General features: G+C 45.2%; 1 protein-coding gene across 6 annotated transcripts in view; it reads right to left on the reverse strand.

Moving 5' to 3' along the window:
• LOC137417460 (kinesin-like protein KIF1A) overlaps window positions 1-22,193 on the reverse strand; it is a 158,085-nt gene that overhangs the window by 44,048 nt on the left and 91,844 nt on the right. For all 6 annotated transcript variants that reach the window (XR_013622347.1, XM_078771545.1, XM_078771546.1 and 3 more), the window contains exons 32-36: window positions 17,012-17,078; window positions 16,775-16,859; window positions 13,310-13,415; window positions 7,804-7,918; window positions 2,035-2,162 (exon numbers count right to left, since the gene is read on the reverse strand). Coding sequence is in view for 5 of the 6 variants with exons in the window: in XM_078771545.1 (XP_078627671.1) it covers window positions 2,035-2,162; window positions 7,804-7,918; window positions 13,310-13,415; window positions 16,775-16,859; window positions 17,012-17,078 (501 nt within the window). In the remaining variant the exon portion in view is untranslated. The remainder of the gene's footprint in view (window positions 1-2,034; window positions 2,163-7,803; window positions 7,919-13,309; window positions 13,416-16,774; window positions 16,860-17,011; window positions 17,079-22,193) is intronic.

Consider the following 22,193-nt stretch of genomic DNA (forward strand, 5'->3'; position numbering starts at 1 on the left):
ATTCGTTATTAACCCTACTTCACATGCATGGGGTAACAACCATCTCATTCGTTATTAACCCTACTTCACGTGCATGGGGTAACAACCGTCTCATTCGTTATAAACCCTACTTCACGTGCATGGGGTAACAACCATCTCATTCGTTATTAACCCTACTTCACGTGTCATGGGGTAACAACCATCTCATTCGTTATTAACCCTACTTCACATGCATGGGGTAACAACCGTCTCATTCGTTATTAACCCTACTTCACGTGCCATGGGGTAACAACCGTCTCATTCGTTATAAACTCTACTTTACGTGCCATGGGGTAACAACCGTCTCATTCGTTATTAACCCTACTTCACGTGTCATGGGGTAACAACCGTCTCATTCGTTATAAACCCTACTTCACGTGCCATGGGGTAACAACCGTCTCATTCTTTATAAACCCTACTTCACGTGCATGGGGTAACAACCGTCTCATTCGTTATAAACCCTACTTCACGTGCATGGGGTAACAACCGTCTCATTCGTTATTAACCCTAATTCACGTGCATTGGGTAACAACCGTCTCATTCGTTATAAACCCTACTTCACGTGCCATGGGGTAACAACCGTCTCATTCGTTATAAACCCTAATTCACTTGCATGGGGTAACAACCGTCTCATTCGTTATTAACCCTACTTCACGTGCATGGGGTAACAAATATCTCATTCGTTATTAACCCGAATTCACGTGCATGGGGTAACAACCATCTCATTCGTTATTAACCCTACTTCACGTGCATGGGGTAACAACCGTCTCATTCGTTATAAACCCTAATTCACTTGCATGGGGTAACAACCGTCTAATTCGTTATTAACCCTACTTCACTTGCATGGGGTAACAACCATCTCATTCGTTATTAACCCTACTTCACGTGCATGGGGTAACAACCGTCTAATTCGTTATTAACCCTACTTCACGTGCATGGGGTAACAACCGTCTCATTCGTTATAAACCCTAATTCACTTGCATGGGGTAACAACCGTCTAATTCGTTATTAACCCTACTTCACTTGCATAGGGTAACAACCGTCTCATTCGTTATTAACCCTACTTCACGTGCATGGGGTAACAAATATCTCATTCGTTATTAACCCGAATTCACGTGCATGGGGTAACAACCATCTCATTCGTTATTAACCCTACTTCACGTGCATGGGGTAACAACCGTCTCATTCGTTATTAAATGTCCTTCACGTGCATGGGGTAACAACCGTCTCATTCGTTATAAACCCTACTTCACGTGCATGGGGTAACAACCGTCTCATTCGTTATAAACCCTACTTCACGTGCATGGGGTAACAACCATCTCATTCGTTATAAACCCTACGTCACGTGCATGGGGTAACAACCGTCTCATTCGTTATAAACCCTACTTCACGTGCATGGGGTAACAACCGTCTCATTCGTTATAAACCCTACTTCACGTGCATGGGGTAACAACCGTCTCATTCGTTATAAACCCTACTTCACGTGCATGGGGTAACAACCGTCTCATTCGTTATAAACCCTACTTCACGTGCATGGGGTAACAACCGTCTCATTCGTTATAAACTCTACTTCACGTGCATGGGATAACAACCGTCTCATTCGTTATTAAACCTACTTCACGTGCATGGGGTAACAACCGTCTCATTCGTTATAAACCCTACTTCACGTGTCATGGGGTAACAACCGTCTCATTCGTTATAAACCCTACTTCACGTGTCATGGGGTAACAACCGTCTCATTCGTTATTAAACCTACTTCACGTGCATGGGGTAACAACCGTCTCATTCGTTATTAACCCTACTTCACTTGCATGGGGTAACAACCGTCTCATTCGTTATTAACCCTACTTCACGTGCATGGGGTAACAACCGTCTCATTCGTTATTAACCCTACAATTAGAGTACCCTTAGGTTTATAAAACAACACCTTCACTCCATCTCCTCATCTGCACTTCAATTTCAAATTGTTTTGTATCATTAAAGGTACATGATCTCCAGGTACATGCCAATATGTACCTGTCTGCTGGTTGACGAGAACCAAACAGCGTGCGAAGAGAGCGTGGAGGAGTAGCACGTGAAGCACGTCCATGGAACGTCATGCAAACTTCCTTGCTGAGCACGGCCGGACGTGGACATCCCTCCAGCTGAAGACACAAGTATCGATAGATCATCGTTTATTTGTATTTTTACTCTTCAATACGTGTCATCATTTTTGCAATTGCGACAAATGAGGTACCTGTGCCGAAGATAAGTAAAACAAGTACAGATACATTCAAAGTACACCGCCCCCTTGCCAAATAATGAAATATCCTACAGCGCGGCATTGCCGGGGGCCTCCGGCGCTGAGTGCACCTGAGTGCTGAGTGCAATACCGCAGTGCAGCTCATAGAGGCTGCATTGGGAGGGAGAGGTGTACACTAATTGATTGATTAATTGTATAATTAAAATCAATAAATAATGATCAGAAAATATTTTCTTAATCAATTGGCTAATAGCATAACTAAACCACTAGTGCTTCATCCGAAGCTGTAACTTTTTGAAAATTAATTTAAAAAGCCATTAATCGGAAAAATTAATTCATTGATAAATCAATAAATAATTAATCGATTAGTTGATCAATCAAAAAAATCAAAAATATCCTTCAGAGCCACATAACTTGGTCACTGTCATGTCCAAATATCAGCTTCCCAGCTCAAAAGGTGCCTGAGATATTGGCCAAATGAGAAAGAAAATAAATAAATGATTGATAATGAAAATAAATAAGTGATTAATAATGAAAATAAATAAATAATAATCATTAAAAAATTAAATTATTAATCAATTCGGTCAGAGAACACATAAACTACCACCATTTCATCAGAATCTGTAACTTTAAAAAAAAAATTTTTTTGTCATTAATTGAATAATTAAATAATTAATCGATTAATTGATTAATTGCTTAATTAATTAATCAAAAATAGCCTTTGCAGCCAAATCACCTGGTCATTGGCATGTCCAAATATCAGCTTCCTAACTCAAAAGGTGCCTGAGTTAATGGTCAGAAGAGAAAGGAAATTTGATTAATTAAATAAGTACTTAATAAATAAATAAATAATAATAATAAAAGTACTTAATTAATCGCTAATAATTAAATAACTCCTCAATTAATTGATTAATCAAAAAACAAAAAATACCGTTTTTGACAGGACTTGCTCACTATTGTGCCGAAATTTCAGCTTCCTAGCTCAAAGGATGGCTGAGATATCGCCCAGACAAACAAGAAAGAAAGAAAGAAAACAAACAAACAAACAACCAGAGTGAAAACTGAGTACTCCCTTTCAGCGTGCGTCACTGCCGAGCCCCCTTCGGTGCCCAGCAATGACGATTTGCAATGCCTGGAGATGGCATAGGAAAGGTGCGGTGCACAAAAGTCATCACTAAAGATGCACTTGGGGAGGATTGTCACAGATGTAATCCCTCAAGTCGATGTCATAGTCCCGCTTGCTGTAGGCAATAATAATAATAATAATAATTCATTTATTTTGTATAGCGCTTTTCCAGAAGCCCAAAGGCGCTTTGACAGAGTGGAAAACATAATGCATAACAATACATGAAAACAACAATTGCAAAAAGACAAGAATCAATAGGGAAATATTTAAAGCAAAAGGAGGGAGAAGGAGAAGAGATAGTCAGGGGTTAAGGTTAAATGCTGTGGGTTGAATGTTGAATGCAGTGTTGAACAGGTGGGTCTTTAGTGATGTTTTGAATGTGGTGAGTGAGGAGGAGTCTCTGATGGTGTGAGGTAGTGAGTTCCAGAGGGTGGGAGCAGCGATGGAGAAGGCCCTGTCCCCCCAGGATCTGAATTTGGTCCAGATGGAGGGGGTCAGGAGGTTGGTACCAGCAGAGCGGAGGTTGCGGGTGGGAGTGTGTCTGGAGAGGAGGTCAGCCAGGTAGGATGGGGCCAGGTTATGGAGGGCTTTGTATGTCAAGAGGAGGATTTTGTACTGGATTCTCTGGGGGATGGGGAGCCAGTGAAGCTTGTAAAAAGGACGGGGGTGATGTGGTCACGGGTCCGGGAATGGGTGAGTAGACGGGCAGCGGAGTTCTGAATGTATTGGAGTTTATTGGTGATTTTTGAGGGTGAACCATAGAGGAGGCTATTGCAGTAGTCCAGACGGGAGGTGATGAAGGCGTGGATGAGGGTTTCTGCAGCCGTGGAGGAGAGGGATGAGCGGAGACGGGCAATGTTTTTCAGGTGAAAGAAGGCTGACTTTGTGATCTGTTTAGTGTATTTGTCGAAGGAAAGGGTTTGGTCAAAGATGACGCCAAGATTCCGGATGTGAGGGGAGGTGGATACTGGGATACCGTCGATGTTGAGGGCAAAGTTATGGGTGGATTTTGTGAGCGTTTTTGGGCCAATGATGATTATTTCAGATTTATCACAGTTAAGCTTGAGGAAGTTGATTTGAAGCCAGGATTTTATTTCAGTGATGCAGTTTGTCAGGATAGAGTGGGTGTCGGTGGAGACGGACTTGGTGGAGATGAAAAGCTGGATGTCATCGGCGAAGCAGTGGAATTGGAGACCATGACGCCGGATTAAGTGACCGAGGGGGGACAGGTAAAGGATGAAGAGGAGGGGGGCAAGAACTGAACCTTGGGGGACACCTTGGGGGAGGGGAGCAGTGGGGGATTTGCAGTTATTGATGGAGATGAACTGGCGTCTGTCAGAGAGGTATGATTTAATCCAAGAGAGGGCAGTGCCGGTAACGTTAAAGGTGGATTCAAGTCGGGTGAGGAGGATGGTGTGATCGATGGTGTCAAAGGCATCGCTGAGGTCGAGGAGGACGAGAATGTTGAGGTTGCCAGCGTCAGAGGAGAGGAGAAGGTCGTTGGTGATTTTGAGGAGAGCAGTTTCAGTACTGTGGTTGGAGCGGAATCCGGATTGGAATGTTCCATACAGGTTATTGGCAGAGAGATGATGTTTGAGTTGAGTGGCTACAGCGCGTTCCAAAACTTTTGACAGAAAGGGTAGGTTGGAGATGGGTCTGAAGTTGTTTAGGGTGTCAGGGTTTAGACCAGGTTTTTTTAGAATGGGGGTAACAGCAGCAATTTTGAGGGAAGGTGGGACGATGCCTGTAGACAGGGAGGAGTTTATTGTTGCAATGATAAGTGGAGAGAGAGCAGGGAGGGAGGCCTTGACAAAGCTGGAGGGGATGGGGTCAAGAGTGCAGGTGGCAGTTTTCATTCCTATGAGGAGTTCAGAGAGGTCAGTAGGGGAGATTGGGGAGAACCGAGACAGGGGATGGCAGGACAAGGGGGGGCAGGTGGTTGGAGGGGGAGCGGGTGCGGCGGTGGTCAAGCTGTTGTAGATGTTGTCAATTTTGCGTTGGAAGAAAGAGAGGAAGGAGATGCAGTTGTCTACTGTGAATGACTGGGTGGTGGTGTTCAGGGGGCGGAGGAGTTTGTTTATTGTCGAGAAGAGTGCTTTTGGGTTTCCGGAGCCAGAGTGGATAATTTGAGAGTAGTAGGCGGAGCGGGTCGCGGGAGAGGGCATCTTTGTAGTGTTGTAGGTGGTCCTTGTAGGCTTGGGAGTGAACTGTGAGACCCGTTTTATTGCGGAGTCTTTCAAGTTGGCGAGCACGAGTTTTCATCAGGCGGAGTTCAGAGGTAAACCAGGAAGCAGAATGGGTGAAAGAAACTGTTTTGGTTTTTACAGGCGCAAGCTGGTCAAGGCAGGAGGAGAGAGTGTGGTTGTAGTAGTCAGTGAGGTCGGAAGGGGTGTGGAGGTCAATGAAGGGAGAAGTGGACATTTTTTCAGAGAGGGTGGATGAGAATGAGGTAGGTGAAAGAGCGTTTAGCTTACGGAAGTTGATAGTGCGATAATGCCTTGGTGTTGGGGCGGGGATGTTGATGGTCAGAGTGATGGCTAAGTGGTCAGAGAGGGTGAGGTCGGAGCCAGAGAGATGGTGCAAATTTAATCCAGTGGAGCAGACAAGGTCCAAAATGTGACCACGGATATGGGTAGGAAAGTCGACATGTTGAGTGAGGTTAAAGCAGGTGAGTAAATCAGTGAAGTCAGTGGTTATTGTGGAGTCAGTGGAGTCCATGTGGATATTGAAATCACCAAGGAGGAGGATTGAGGGGGAGAGGGAACATAGCTGGGTCAGAAAGTAGGAGAAGTCAGACAGGAATGATGGGTGTGGTTTGGGAGGGCGGTAGACGACAGCCATGACTGACTGCGTGCGACCAGAGAGTTTAAAAGCCAGGTGTTCAAATGATGGAGCAGATGAGATGGAGATGAGGTTGGTCTTGATGTCTTGACGTTGGATAACGGCAATTCCACCACCTCGGCCCTCCGAGCATGGTTTATTGACGTAGGAATATCCATTGGGTGTGGTGAGGTTGAGTGTGTAGTAGTCCAGAGGTTGTTGCCAGGTTTCGGTGAGACAGAGAAAGTCCAGTTTGTTATCCAGGATGTATTCGTTCAGGATGAGGCATTTGTTGTTGAGGGACTGGGTGTTGAACAGGGTGAGCTTGATGTTGTTTTGAACAGCAGGGATGAATTCAGGTGATTTAGCCAGGGTTCGGAGGCAGGAGGTGCGATCGTGTGCGTTGCTGTGACCAGGTGCGCTGGGACGAAGAGTGAGAGTGCGCTGAGCCGACCAGAGGACGGGGATGGAGTGACCTGATTGCAAATAAACAAACTTACGACCGGAGCCACGGTGAATGTACCTGGGTCGTCGGAGGAGTCCATTTGATTTGATGGCAGAGATGCATGATGGGGTGGAGCGGGTATTGAGCAGAAGGAGCCTTGCGGCGGAGTACCGCAGAGCCATGCCAGGCAGGAGCAGAGAGACGAGACGAGGCCAAGGTTGAGGAGGTGAAACAATGGTCCCAACCCACGAGAGCGGGCCCGAGGAAACGAAGGAGCCAGGTAGGTGAAGCCAGGAGCAGAGCCGGGACCAAGAAGAGAGCAGGCAGGAGCAAAGAGACGATCACGAGGCCAAGGTTGATCACGGCGGGAAACCGCCACCAAACCGCTGCGATGGTCACAACCCACGAGAGCGCGCCCGAGGAAACAGCGAGCAGGCGAAGGAGCCGGGCAGGCGAAGCAGGGAGCAGAGCCGGGGCTATGCAGAGGGCAGACTCAATGGCCAAAAAAATCCGCACGACCACCAAAAAAGAAAGCAACTGACAGTGGCCCGGTCGAAGAAGCGGCGAGCATGTGACGCCTGCGTCCTCTTCATACCGGACCGGAAGCGGAAGTCGCTTCCGGTTCACACCAATACTTACTCTCGCTTTTAGTGGTAGTTATTCCTTTTCGTGGTAGTTACTCCTTTTAGCTGTAGTTACTCCTTTTAGCGGTAGTTACTCCTTTTAGTGGTAGTTATTCCTTTTAGTGGTAGTTACTCCTTTTAGCTGTAGTTACTCCTTTTAGCGGTAGTTACTCCTTTATTGGTAGTTACTCCTTTTAGCTGTAGTTACTCCTTTTAGCGGTAGTTACTCCTTTTAGTGGTAGTTACTCCTTTTAGTGGTAGTTACTCCTTTTAGCTGTAGTTACTCCTTTTAGCGGTAGTTACTCCTTTTAGTGGTAGTTATTCCTTTTAGTGGTAGTTACTCCTTTTAGTGGTAGTTACTCCTGCCAGTTGTCAAAAATACTCACTCTTTTCCTCATATACTTTTGATCAAATTTACTCCGACTATTAGTCTCATCTTCAGTCATGCAGTGCTTCTAATTCGAGCAGGTACAATTTCATGCTCCATGCCCTTTAGTACATCGATTCCAGGTGTATGAAATAATCTCACCTCAAGATAGGCTGAGATTGTCACGAAGATATATTCACCAGGCTGCGTTACCCGGTTGAGGAGAGGTGAGTTGTGCATAGAACTGTCCCAGGATGCTTCAAACCTAAAAAATGTCCTGCAGAGAGAAGGAAAATAAAATATTCCGCAACCATCGTTGAAATTACAAAAAAGAAATCACACAAACGTATGGAATAGCAAACGGTGATCTGCGTGACTCCATTTTCCTGAAGCGACAGGCGGTCCCGGCTCGTGGTAAGATGGCAGCTAGACCCAGCACCATGTATCTAATCCTTCGTGTAATTTAATTACAAAGACAATAATAGACAATGGACAAATACATTTAGTGTACAGGATTTGAACCTGGTTACCAGCATCATGGGGCTCAATGGGCTGAGTGACCTCCTCCCATGTCTGGGTGATCTTGTGTCTGGGTCTTCTTGTGTCTGGGTCTTCTTTGTATCTGGGTCTGGGTCTTATTTGTGTCTGGGTCTTCTTGTGTCTGGGTCTTCTTGTGTCTGGGTCTTCTTTGTATCTTGGTCCGGGTCTTCTTTGCGTCTGGGTCTTCTTTGTATCTTGGTCCGGGTCTTCTTTGCGTCTGGGTCTTCTTTGTGTCTGGGTCTGGGTCATCTTGTGTCTGGGTCTTTTGTGCCTGGGTCTTCTTTGTGCCTGGGTCTTCTTTGTGCCTGGGTCTTCTTTGTGCCTGGGTCTTCTTTGTGCCTGGGTCTTCTTTGTACCTGGGTCTTCTTTGTGCCTGGGTCTTCTTTGTGCCTGGGTCTTCATTGTGCCTGGGTGTTCTTTGTGCCTTAGTCTTCTTTGTGTCTAGTCTTCTTTGTGTCTACTCTTCTTTGTGTCTACTCTTCTTTGTGTCTACTCTTCTTTGTGTCTAGTCTTCTTTGTGTCTGGGTCTTCTTTGTGTCTGGGTCTTCTTTGTATCTAGTCTTCCTTGCATCTGGGTCTGTTTTATTACTCGCAAAATCGAAGATTTTTCAGGTATATAAGTCAGTTGAGTTTGTTATTCTGTCTGTCTGTTTGTTTGTCAATCGTCTACAGGTCACAATTTATATCGATCTTCACGAAACTTCCCCAGATGGTAGTGTTCGTCATAAAGAAGAAGCCTATTGCCTTTGAGGTCAAAGGTCACCTTGAGGTTTTTCATCCGATTGACTTGAAAATTGAACAGCATTGGCAGGTTGAGTCACAACATTGGGAAAACAACTATTTAACTGCAAAAGGTCAATGGCCAACTCAAGGACAAACTTCTAATATCAATTTTCATCTGAAGAATCATGAATTTTAATCCAATTTTACAATCCAATTAATTAATTAAATTTTTAATTAAATTAAACAATATTCCATTATTCCAATATTCCAATATTACAATATTCAATATTATTCCAATATTCCAATATTCCAATATTCCAATACATATTCCAATATTACCAATATTAAATATTCCAATACTTAACAATATTCCAATATTAATTCCAAATTTAATATTGAAACAATATTCCAATATTAAATAAAATTAATTAATTAAATCCAATTAATCCAATTAAACAATAATCCAATTTAATTTTAATCCAAAGAGCTTTGATTTAGATCGTCAATTTTAGCCTCAATGAAATGGACAATTTGATGTATCCATGCCAACCTTTTGGGGTGGGGGGAGGGGCTTTTGCAAGTATCGTGCTCTGCATGACGTCTTCTTGTTTGTTTGTTTGTGAACAAGATATCTCAAAAAGTTATGGACAGATTCAGACGAAACTTGGTGGACGGGTTGTGTGTGTGACAATGATTTATTGATGAGATTTTGGTGAAGATCCAGATCTGGATCCAGATACTATAATTTTTTTGAGTGATTCTTCATCACTGAGAGATCCGGTGAAAAACTATGTATAGCAGAATATTTCAAAAAGTTATGGACGGATTCAGATGAAACTTGGTGGATGAGCAGGCTAGGTGACAATAAGAGAGGAAGGGGTAGAGAAAGAGAGGGAGAGAGGAGTAGAGAAAGAGAGGGAGAGAGGAGTAGAGAAAGAGAGGGAGAGAGGGGTAGAGAAAATGAGGGAGAGAGGGTTAGAGAAAATGAGGGAGAGAGGGTTAGAGAAAGAGAGGGAGAGAGGGTTAGAGAAAGAGGGAGAGAGGGTTAGAGAAAGAGAGGGAGAGAGGGGTAGAGAAAGAGGGAGAGAGGGTTAGAGAAAGTGAGGGAGAGAGGGGTAGAGAAAGAGAGGGAGAGAGGGGTAGAGAAAATGAGGGAGAGAGGGGTAGAGAAAGAGGGAGAGAGGGGTAGAGAAAATGAGGGAGAGAGGGTTAGAGAAAGAGGGAGAGAGGGTTAGAGAAAGAGGGAGAGAGGGGTAGAGAAAGAGAGGGAGAGAGGGTTAGAGAAAGTGAGGGAGAGAGGGGTAGAGAAAGAGAGGGACACACACACACCTTTGGAATAAAAAGACATACAATATATGAAAATTAATGTATGTACAATATATCATGTAGTCACATTCCTCCATATATAAACTACAGGTATGTGTACAAGATAACCGAGACACAGACGAGCCATTATTCAAGATGGATGTTGCACCAAGGTGTTAGTTTTGTCAAAAATAACAACGATGGTCCCTCAATTTGCAATGAACATTGGCTTACTCGTTTAAACCAGGTGAGGTGTTGGACAATGGCAGTTCCCCAGGATGGAAAACTCGTGTACAGGTGTTTGGGACCGGCGATAAGCAGCTCAGGGTAAAAGCAAGCCGGCAGTGCAAAGCATGATTAGGAACATGGCACAAGGAAAGCTCTGGGGCATAAAGAAAGCCACAAGATGGAGGATGCACAGACAAGAGAAGAACAAGGAAGATGAGGGGCGGAGGTCACCAAGCAACATTCCATGGACCAACACCCAAATGCAATAGAGGAAGGCAGATCAGACACACGGAAAGAGCATAAAATAGTATTATAAAAAGGAAAAGGTGGAGGAGACATGATAGGAAAAGGTACATGACCCACAGATGAGATTAAAGCAAAATGAGAAAATGACACATTGCATGTAACATCAGCATTGATGAGAAGGAAAGTGTAGAGGAGGGAAAGGAAACAATGAGGGAAAAGGTTGTGAAGTGGGGAATAACAAAAGGTGAAGAATTTGGGACACAAAGGACAATAAAAGGGGAATGGAGAGGGAATTGTTGTGACAGGCTGTGTGAGAGATACCTAGGCATGTCGGAATCAAGAAACAGCCTGGGGGGTAGGTGTAGGAAGTGGCAAGTGAGAAAAGTGGAGTGCGGGTTGGGAGGAAGGAGGGTAGAAAATAGGAAGGGAAAGGTTTGGGGTTATGGGGTGAGAGAGACAGGGGTTAAGGGGACGGCGGGGAAGGGAAGGGGGTGATTGTTAGCACCGCAAAGGGGATAACACAAAATGAGATTATTTTGGACAACAAAAGCAAGCATAAAGGGTTAAATACACGAGGACAGGAAGATAGACCTGATTTTAGAGACAATGAAAGAAATAAAGAAGGAAGGAAATACGTATAGAAAGAAGGAAGGTGTGAAGCAAGTATCGAGACTAGAATTTTTGGAGCAACAACATGGGTGACAGAAATCAAAATCAAAGAGCAATAAATAAATAAATAACAAAACAAATACAGTACATATACTGTATACATATATATATATATATATATCCATATGGGAAAAGGTTGAACACGGTTGTGTATTTCTGCATCAGCAATAACTGAGCCGTTTATCAGAACCATAACCTGATAACCGTGTATCGGTCGGTCAGGTACACACGGTTCACGAAGGACATGACATTGATTCGGAGATTTTGTTTATTTATTTTAATTACAAAATGAGGATGTCTGTACCGGTCACGGTCAACCACCAAAACCACGATAACTCTACAATGGGTCTGATGGTCACACCGTGTCATATGGGGTTGGAGACCATGTCTGTAATGATGTAGTGAATATGTCAAAAGGTAAATAATGTGTAAGAACTATTAGAATGAATGACTGTTGTGACCCTCCACCGTATAATCCCATGAAGATGGCGCCGGAGGGATTCTAAAGGGAGTTGTTGCCATTCCCAAATGTGCCAGAGTCTGTCTGCACCAACAGGTACACCCAACAGGTACCTCTGATATACACCCAATAATCTCTGAAATGTTCTCGTTTACCAGGCAGAAGCATTTTTCAAGGTGACACCACGACCATGCTGTGTGTGCACGATAGGTGTGAAAATTCCTTTGGCCTCGTGATGAATGAAAGGCACAGCATCGGCGAGGATCATTTTTACATCCGCCACTGAAGGTTTGTGTTTGTCTGTGTTTGTCTCTCTCTGTCTGTCTGTCTATGAGCACGATATCCCAAAAAGTTAGGCACGGATTCGGACAAAATTTGGCTAACAGGTTGGGCGTGTGACAAGGAAGGACTGATTACATTTTGGTGAAGATCCGGTTCTGGATCTGATATTTTAAAAATTTTCTAACTGATTCTACGCAATTGAGAGATAGGGCCGAAAACTATATATAGCATGATATTTCAAAAGGTTTGTTCTTCATTTCGATTTTGGTTCAGGCCCGGATGCAAATCTGGCCGATCAGTGGATACAAAGCGTAAACTGTTCAGCCTGGCAGTGGTGTGTGTCGGGGTAAAAATGAATAATTGTCATCTCTGGACCAATCAGAGACAGCCATGGCTGAAAAGCATGTTTGGTAAATGCATCATGTGATATAGTTGAGCCAGGCCAAAGGAAATATGCTTAATTTGTATAGAATTGGCTGAGAGCGATTTCACAGTTTCTGGGCACAACTGCTTCTCTGTGCTGAGCTGGCAAAAACATGTTTTACCTGTGGTTTGACCTTGTGCAAAGTGAAGCCAAGGGTCCGTTACATCAGCTTTTGTTCTTATCTTATGCTCCAGTTTCCACTTTTGCCTCCCTTTTGTAGTAAAACAATTTGTATATATTTTTAATGCAGTTTAAGCAGAATTTAGAGATCTGCCTGCCTGAGGACAAACGTTTCTCTCCGTATGTACGAAATATATAATCCTTTGTCTATCAGGTGTTGTCTGTCATATTTTGATAAAGGTGGACAGACTCCCACATATGCGCACTACCGAGTGCTGTTCTAGTTTCATTTATGTTTCAAAGAAAAATAGAATTTCTTTTTTCTTTTTGCAAACAGCACAATTTTGTACGTGTGCTTAACCTTTTCCCACGTGTATATACAATTGTGCATCTAGAGAGATAAATTGAGAGAATAACAAATGTACAAAAAGAATAGCATCGTACACAGCCGGTACTGCAAAGTAATGACCGTAGGAGGAGGTACGGGAGCAACGGAAGCTTGTCAATGCATATCCGGCGAAAGCAAATCGAGCGCGCGAGCTTCAATCGCTGTTCATGGCATTTTCTAGTCAATTTTGGTCCATCGATGGACTTTAGACTTGCACATTCCTTACACTCCACTGCTCTGGTTAATGTAGTCTTCCATGCATCCGTCTATCGGCCCGGCCCACCTGTCATCCCTTCGAGGGGTAGAATAGCCGGCAGACAGGATACTGAGAGAGACGACGAGAGGGTCTACCGGAGGGTCTGTGCCTTTCACAGAGCTTCGAACTCGACCTGCCAAAAGACACCCCGGCTCTCATTCAGTACCGGCTCACCGCAGCCAACCATTCATCTTGTCCCATCAACTCTATCGGCCTTGCTGCCCCTTATGTGTGTGTGTGTGTGTGTGTGTGTGTGTGTGTGTGTGTGTGTGTATGTATGTGTGTATGTGTGTGTGTGTGTGTATGTGTATATGTGTGTATGTGTGTGTGTGTATGTATGTGTATATGTGTGTATGTGTGTGTGTGTGTGTGTGTGTGTGTGTGTGTGTGTATGTATGTGTGTGTGTATGTATGCATGTGTGTATGTATGCATGTGTGTATGTATGCATGTGTGTGCGTATAGGTGTGTGTGTGTATGTGTGTGTGTATGCGTGTGTGTGTATGTGTGTGTGTGTGTATGTGTGTGTATGTGTGTGTGTACGTGTGTGTATGCATGTGTGTATGCGTGTGTGTGTGTGTATGCATGTGTCTGTGTGTGTGTATGCATGTGTGTATGCGTATGTGTATGTGTGTGTGTGTATGTGTGTGTACGTGTGTGTATGCATGTGTGTATGCGTGTGTGTGTGTGTACGTGTGTGTATGCATGTGTGTATGCGTGTGTATGTGTATGTGTGTGTGTATGTGTGTGTGTGTATGTGTGTGTGTGTGTGTGTATGTGTATGTGTGTGTGTGTGTATGTGTGTGCTTGTGGGCGTGGGCGTGGGCGGGTGCGGAAGGGAGGGCTTTGGATGACTTTTTGGTTTATCACATTCACCAAGGTAAGAAACATTAAACTTGTAAAAAGCATTGAGTAAAACTTTTAATGGTTGAGAGTCGATGTAAAATATTATTAATGAAATAAATAATGGATAATATGATTTTTAGTGTTTGTTCAGGATGTGACATGAAACACCTGATTTCAGCAAATTTAGGTCCAATTTGCAGCAGCAGAGGCAATTCATTTTTACATTGAACAGGGTATGATCTACTGCATTTACATGTCAACCGTATAATAGGCTCTCTATTTATTATGTGCACAAAAACAGAGCCCTACCTCTTCCTGCTGAATACCTCATCACTCCCATTTCTAATCACTCCTCCCTAAACTCCTTTTCCTTCCCTCCCCCTTCTATCGCACCGTCTTGCTTTCCATTCTGTCCATAAACTTCCCCATTCTCTTCCTGTATTTTCAAATTTATTTCTCAAATTACTTCGACCCCGTGTGTACGTTATGCAAAGACAAAATGATCATTTTAAAATTGCCATAGTAACGTGAGCAACTATCTGCACATTATGTTTGGTGTGATGTGTGAAGCCTCATACAACACTAATGTACAGTGCCCTCCATAACTATTGGAGCAGCGAAGTCAAATTTGTTATTATTGCCATAAGTTATACTCAAGAAATTTGGATTTGAGAGCAAAAGATGAATATAAGGCAAAAGTACAGAAGGTCATCTTTCATTTCGTGGTATTTATATCCATATATGTTTTACCATTGTAGAATGATATCACTGTTTATGTTCAGTCTCCCCATTTTAGGTAAGCAGAAGTAATGGAACAGATGACTGACGGGTGTTTCTTGTTGCATTGATCGTTCACACATAAAACAGCTGTGAATGTCTAGTCATGGTTTTGGCCTTTGCTTTTGCCTTTGGAGTCAGAAGGCATAAACCAATATGAAGACCAGAACTGTCCAGGAAAGAAAAACAAACAATTTCGAAGCTGAAAGAACAGAAGAATTCAATGAGGACTATAGTGCAAAAATTTGGCATAGCAAATACAACAATTTGGAATATCTTGATGAAGAAATAAACCACGAGTGTACTTAGCAATAGACAATGACCAGGTCGGCCAAGGAAAACAACTGCAGGTGATGACAGAAAAATCATCAGAGCTGTGAAGAAAAACCTAAAACAACTGCCAGTGACGTCACCAACAACCTCCAGAGTGCAGGAGTGAAAGTGTCACAATCTATCGTTCGCAGAAGACTTTGACAGCAGAATTACAAAGGCTACACCGCAAGATTCAAACCTCTCATCAGCACCAAAAAATAGAAAGGCCAAATTATAATTTGCCAAGAAGTACAGAGGTGAGCCAGTGAGTTTCTGCAATAAAGTTTTATGGGCAGATGAGACCAAGATAAACCGTTAACAAAGAGATGGAAAGGTAGAAGTGTGGAGAAAGGAAGGAAGTGCATATGATCCAAAGCATCCTCCCGCATCTGTGAAGCATGGTGGACGTTGTGTCAAGGCTTGGGCTTACATGGCTACCTCTGGAACTGCCTCACTCATCTTCATTGATGATGTAACTAATGATGGCAGCAGCAGAATAAATTGTGAAGTGTACAGAAACTTGTGTGTACAGAAAGTGTACAGAAACCAAACATAAATACAAGAAAATTCCTCCAAACCCATTGGGCGGCGTTTCACCATGCGGCAAGACAATGCCCCAAAACACTCTGCCAGTGCAACCAAGGAGGTCATCAGGGGAAAAGTGGAAGGTTTTAGACTGGCCAAGCCAATCTCCTGATTTAACCCAATGGAGCACTTCACTTGCTGAAGAGGAGACTAAAGTTAGAAACCCCCAAAAATAAACAGCAACTGAAAATGGCAGCAGTAAAGGTTTGGCAAAGCGTCTCAAAGGAAGATACGAAGAGTTTGGTGATGTCGATGGGTCACATGCTCGATGCAGTTATTACATGTAAGAGATATACAACCAAATACTAACTTTTATACTACTTTAACTGACTTTAATCAGTTTCAATACTTATGCTTACCTAAAATGGGGGAACTGAACATATAAAGTGCTGTAAATCGAGCCTCGATTCAGTATACAAAAAGTGCTGTTGTTCTACAATGGCAAAACATATATACATATAAATACCAAGGATTAAAAAAACAAGTTCACCTTCTATACTCTTGCCTCGTATCCATCTTTTGATGTCAAATCCAAATTTCTTGAGTATAACCGATGGCAATAATAACAAATTTGACTCCACTGTTCCAATACTTATGGAGGGAGCTGGACATCTGTAGTCCAGGGATCGAGTGAGGTTGTGCAGCATTTTGATGAGGTAAGTTTACGAATAATTCATGCCTACTCAAACACTTAGAGCGCAAAGAAAATGTGGGCAGTAACTCAGTAACCCGAGGTGATTCCCTCACATACCTGCACGAATATCATGTTATCCTAATTTTCAAGTCAACAGAATTGTTATCCCTTTAGACACCTCTGCAGGCCCACACCAATCGTCCTCTGCATCCCCTTAAGCACCCATTGCTCTAAAACGCTGGTATTCCCATGAATACTGGTGTAACTGGTCACGATACCCTCATGTTCAATCCTGTGCCAACCTCCACATTCCTCCAGCTCAAAGAGCAAGAATTCGTACCCACAACAAGTTCTCGGATATCTTTCCAGTTCACTTCCGAGCCCGTCTCATGCACGAGCGTGATGACGATGCGTCGTTGAATGCCCTGCAATGCAATCAAACCACCAAAATCATGCAGAGTAGACAACATGTCCACGTTTGTCTTTGCTTCATGACAAACACCGTACCTTCCGGTCTTTTGCATCACTAACAAGTCCACTTCTCTAATTTTGCTCCATTCTTTGACTTTACACTCACCTGATGTAACAGGAAAACACCATGACAGGGAACCCCTCTGCTGTGGTCTACGGCTGCTGGTACGTAGCTGCCAAACAGAGGAATGTAAACGAAAGACTTGCAAGACACACAAAAGCCTTCCCTTTATCAACTCCATCACAGGTGAAATAATATCCCAAGTGCAAATGCAAAATTATATATATATATATATATATATATATATATATATATATATATATATATATATATATATATATATATTATTACGGTTTTTAGAACCTTCACTAGTAAATTTTAGTAAATGTTTCCCTTATAAATGATCCCCTGTAAATATCCCCATCAATTGGCTTTATTAAAGATCGCACTCTAGTTAGTCCATGTACAACACGTAGAGAACCATAGGACCTCTCTGTAGTTATTTCATTATTATCTGTTTCAGTTAAGGATCTGTTCCCAATAGTTGAATCTGCGTTGCATTAATCAAATAAGATAGGCCCCTTTCAATTTCCCCAATCATCTCCGCTCTTCAAAGTGCAGTAACAGTAGGATAGCGTTCGCTGCCGTTTGCCTTGGGCTGTTTGCTGGCACCAAGCCGCCATTACACACGTGGTCTCAAGCCGAGGAAAAAGGGGGCGGAACCACAAGAACAAGGTGTGGCACGTGAACTCATCATCAGAGGTGGAGCCAGGGAGCCCTTGCCGGCCAACCAGCACCGAGGTGAGCCGACCGGTAGGCGTGTCATTGGAGCCGGCGGCTTGATACCAGAACGGACAATAAAAGCGGCTGCGAGGGACTGCTTCACCAGAGAGATGAGGTGAGAACGAGATCAGATGAGGTGAGAAGGAGACCAGACGAGTGAGAAGGTACAGAGGAGGTGAGAAGGAGATCAGATGAGGTGAGAAGGAGTTCGGGACGATGAGCTGGAGCGGAGCTGGGAGTGCGCCACGGACTGCTTTTGGTATGAGCTGTGCCATGAACTGCTGATGGTAACAGACTGCACAGGGGACCATTGATGATACGAACCTTGTTCGAAAGAGAGAGAGAGCGTTGGCACGAGCCACATATTACGTACGCCGTATCCCAGTTTCCCCGATATATGTAACGTCCGCTCGCGGTCCACGATACGCGCTCGCTGCCTGCCAGGGTTTCCCGCCACGACGCGAGTCCACTGCTGGAGCCGGACCTCGACGCCTACCATCTGCCTGGACCCTTCTCCTCCTTCCAGCCATTCCTTCCTGCCATTCCCTGTCGTGTAAGTCTGTTTGTTTGTCCGGGGTTATAATATAAGACTGTTTAAGGCTGCCCTGTGTACCTTCTTCTTCTTCACTGTACATTCCCTTTCGTTTCTTCTTTGGTTTTGGTTTTGTATATAATTAATAAATTACACCTGTTCCTTCTTATTCTTTGGGTTTTCCTCTCATCCAGTCACTTTAGTCCCTTCTTCCCATTGAGTACCTGTGGCACGATTCGGCCAACGCTCGGAGTCGGGTTTAGTCTTTTGTTAACGGAATGAGTCGTGGCTCGCTTCGCTCTGTGTGTCCATTACAGCCGCGGCTCGGGCGGGGCTCATTTCCTCGCTTACCGGAAGGCGCTGGTAATTAGGTCATAGGAATAGTTGGCCTACTACCCTATTCAGCGCTGACCGGAAGTGACGTAATAGCTCCAGGACCGGCGGAGACGGCCAGCTTAACAGGACAAGGGGATTAACCCCCCCCCCCCCTTGCTAACGGGAGTGCCGTCCCCCGGATCCGTAACAATTGGTGTCAGGAGTGGGATTGGACACGAACCAAATTTTAAACATCTAAAAAATTTGGTCAAAATTTTGAGCGGCTGAAATTTTATTTAACATCCCAAATTAAAATCCTGCCATGGATGATCAAGGCGATCGGGTGCCGGTAGGGGAGAATGAGGAGGTAGAGGCGACCCAGGACCCCGGGGAGGAATTGGGAGAGAGGGAAGAGGAGAGCAATGAGGATGCGGTAGAGGGGGTTGCAGGCGCACAAGATGGCGGCGCCTCGCACAAGGTTAGAGGGGCACAAAATGGCGCCTCGCACATGGCCGCGGCAGCCGAGCCCGCGGCACCGGTGGATATGAACCTCTTCATGATACAAATGGAGGCCCTTATGGTCAAGACGAGTGAGCGATTGAGAAATGAGATGGGAAACCAAATTGGAGGATTGGAAAGTAGAATGGGGGAGCGGTTAGACAGCAAAATTGAGGGGTTAGACAACAAAATTGGGGGGCTAGAAGGCAAATTAGGGGGCCAATTGGAGGACGTGGGTAATCAAATAGGGGAAATGAAGGCTGGGTTAACGGGATTGGATAATAGGATGGCCACCCAGGAGAACCAAATGGAAGGGGTAAAGTATGGGTTAGAGGGGTTAGAAAACAATATGGAAGGCAAATTGAGGGAAATAGGGGAGCAATCCACCCAGGAAATCAAACAAATGGGGGAGCAGATAGAGGGGGTAAAAATCGGGCTGGAAACCAAATTGGATACCCACAAGGGGGAGCTGGAACAGATGAGGGCGGCATCCACCAAGGAAATAGGAGAGATGGGGGAGGATATAAGGCGTGGGGTGAGCGAAGAGGTCGCGGGAGTACGCGACGAGGTAAAGCGGGGTGAGGAGCACATGGAGAAAGAGGTGAGGAACAGCACGGCTAGGTTACAGGGGGGCATAGAAGACCTGACGCGGGGAGTAGAGCAGCTGACAGTGGGACAGAAGGAGCTTGGGGAGCAGGTGGAAAAGAACACGGCGGTAATAGGGAGGTTGAAGGCGACGCAAAAAGAGATAAAGAAGGAATTAATGGCAACAAAGAAAGAATGTCAGACGGTACATGAGGGACTGACGAAGAGGTTAGAGGAGGTGGTAGAGACAATGGAGACGAAAGAACGGGAAGTCAGAACGCACATAGAAACGACCAAGGTGGCCTTAGAGGAAGAAATCGAGGGGGCGCACCGGGAAATAAAGGAGGTGAAACAGAAGTTAGAGAAGGTGGAAGAGGGGGTAAGTGAAATTAAGAAGAGATGGAGGGAGACTAAGAAAGAGATAAAGGAGGAGGTGATGGAATTGGTGCAAGGTCTGTGCTCACAGCATGATGATGTGTTTACTGACCAAATAAAGAGTTTGCAGGTGGCGGAGGAGGAGCGAAGGAGAAGAGGCGCCAAGGTGAGTGGCGTTACACGCGGAAATGTATATGGTGTGAAGGGAGATTCAGCGAGCTTGGGTGTTGGTCTAGACCCGGGCGTTCGTGAGAGGCCGCTAGTGAGGTGTGCGACTGGTGCAGAGTGCGTAGAAAGAGGATGCGTGGAAGGATGTCTGACTATGGGGAGTGCGAAAGGTATTGGTGAGCCAGGGTGTGTGGTGGTGATTGGGTGTGTGCAGGAATGCACCCCCATGAGTAGCACGGAGTATGTACCAGGAGAGGGTGCGCAAGAAGGTGCGCGAGAAAGGTGTGTAACAGAGGAGTGCATGATAACAGAGTGTGCTGTCGAGAGTGAGAATGAATGCACGACAGAGTACTGGAGTGAATGCACGACAGAGTGTGGTGGTGAGAGTGACACGGAGTGCGAGTTGGTTGTGGCGAGTGACACAGAATGCACACCTGGAATGGTTGAGCGTGTGCGGGAATGCACACCTGAGTTGGTGGTGAAGCACGTGATTGGGTGTGCAAAAGAGTGCACACCCATGGTTGTCACAGAGGATGTGACCGAGGAGTGGGTGCGAGGAGGTGTGTTAATGAAGTGTGCAAACGACGAGTGTGCGCCAAGGCATGCAGGAGGTGTGCGGTGGTCAGGTGTGTAACAAAGTCTGTGAGCGGAATGAGTGTACCTGGGTGGTGTGTAAGAGAAAGTGCAATAACAGAGTGCATGGGATGTACGAGCGGCATTGGAGCGCCGGGTTTGGTGAGTGTGAAAGGGGTCGCGTATGCGTGTGAGCATGCGAGTAAGGCATCGACGTTAAACGGGACAGCGGTTAGACCGACGTTTAGCCGACGCGAGCTCCCGGTCCGTGCCGGGCTTTGTGTACTGCGGGAACCGGCGGGGATCGGTGTCGCGTCGCTCCTGTTCGGAGCGTCGTGCACGATTCGGGCCGGGCCCCGCCCAGCACGGTCACGTCCGCGCTTTGCCAGGCAAAGCGGGCGGCCCGGTTCGCGGGAAGGTAGGAGGGGTCAGAACGGCGCCCCCTTGTGGTTGTGGCATTCCGGCCGGGCAAGATTGGGCCATCGGGCGGGCGACCGAAAGGCTCTGCGCCGAGGTAGACCTCGGAATCTCGGCCCGATGAAACCTCCTCCCCTGAACCGAGTGCCGGACGGACCCAACCGCAGGAGACCAAACCACCCGTATGCATTGCGCGGCTTTGCGAAGCCGAGCTTTGAAAATGTCATGACGCACCGAGAGGCTCGTAGTTCAATGGACGATTGATGGTAGCAGTGAAATTCATAGTGTTATTGTTTGAAATTGATAGGGAATTGGCTTGGAATTACTAGTGATTCGAAATTAGGGATAGTGAATATGATTGGCAAATTGGATTGGCAAAATTGATGGGCAAATGCGATTGGCAAAATTGGAAATTGATGGCCAAAGGTATATGGTGTAGAAGGATGGTAAATCCACCATCCCTCACATCACGCGCAGGGCACATGAGCAATAGTTTATGGGGTTTTGGCTGTGCAAACTAGCCCGGGAGAGTTAGGTTATTGTTAGGATTTAGAAACATGACAATAGGTAACTGTAGAGTTAAGTAGCGACATGTACCTGTAGAGGGGACGTAGCAGATTAGTGGATTATAATGACGTGGGAGCGCTTAGTATAAGGGAAGACTGGGGAGCGCGAGTTTCAGAAGGGAGTAGTCAGCTTAGATGATGCAGTGTGTGTGCAGGAAGTTCTTTGTGGTCAGCATGATGATTGGCATGATTGTGCATTGAGCAGAGTATGGTGAAAGGTGTGATTGTGAGTTGTATTGAATGAATGGTCCTGGAGGAGAGACGGGTGCAAGTGCCACCAGGTGTACAGGTGACACCAGGTGTGTGGGCACAGGTGTGCAGGTGAAGCACAGGTGTATGGAGAATGGTTGTGTGGAATAGCTGGAATGGAATACATGGAGTATGGAGTGAATGGTCTGAATGGAGTATGAAATAGATGGAATGGAGTATGGAATGGATGGTGTGGAGTGAGTAGTGTGGAATATGTGGAGTGGAG

The sequence above is a fragment of the Myxine glutinosa genome, chromosome 2 (assembly GCF_964187855.1).
Source record: "Myxine glutinosa chromosome 2, kmMyxGlut1.1, whole genome shotgun sequence".
NCBI classification, from domain to species: domain Eukaryota; kingdom Metazoa; phylum Chordata; class Myxini; order Myxiniformes; family Myxinidae; genus Myxine; species Myxine glutinosa.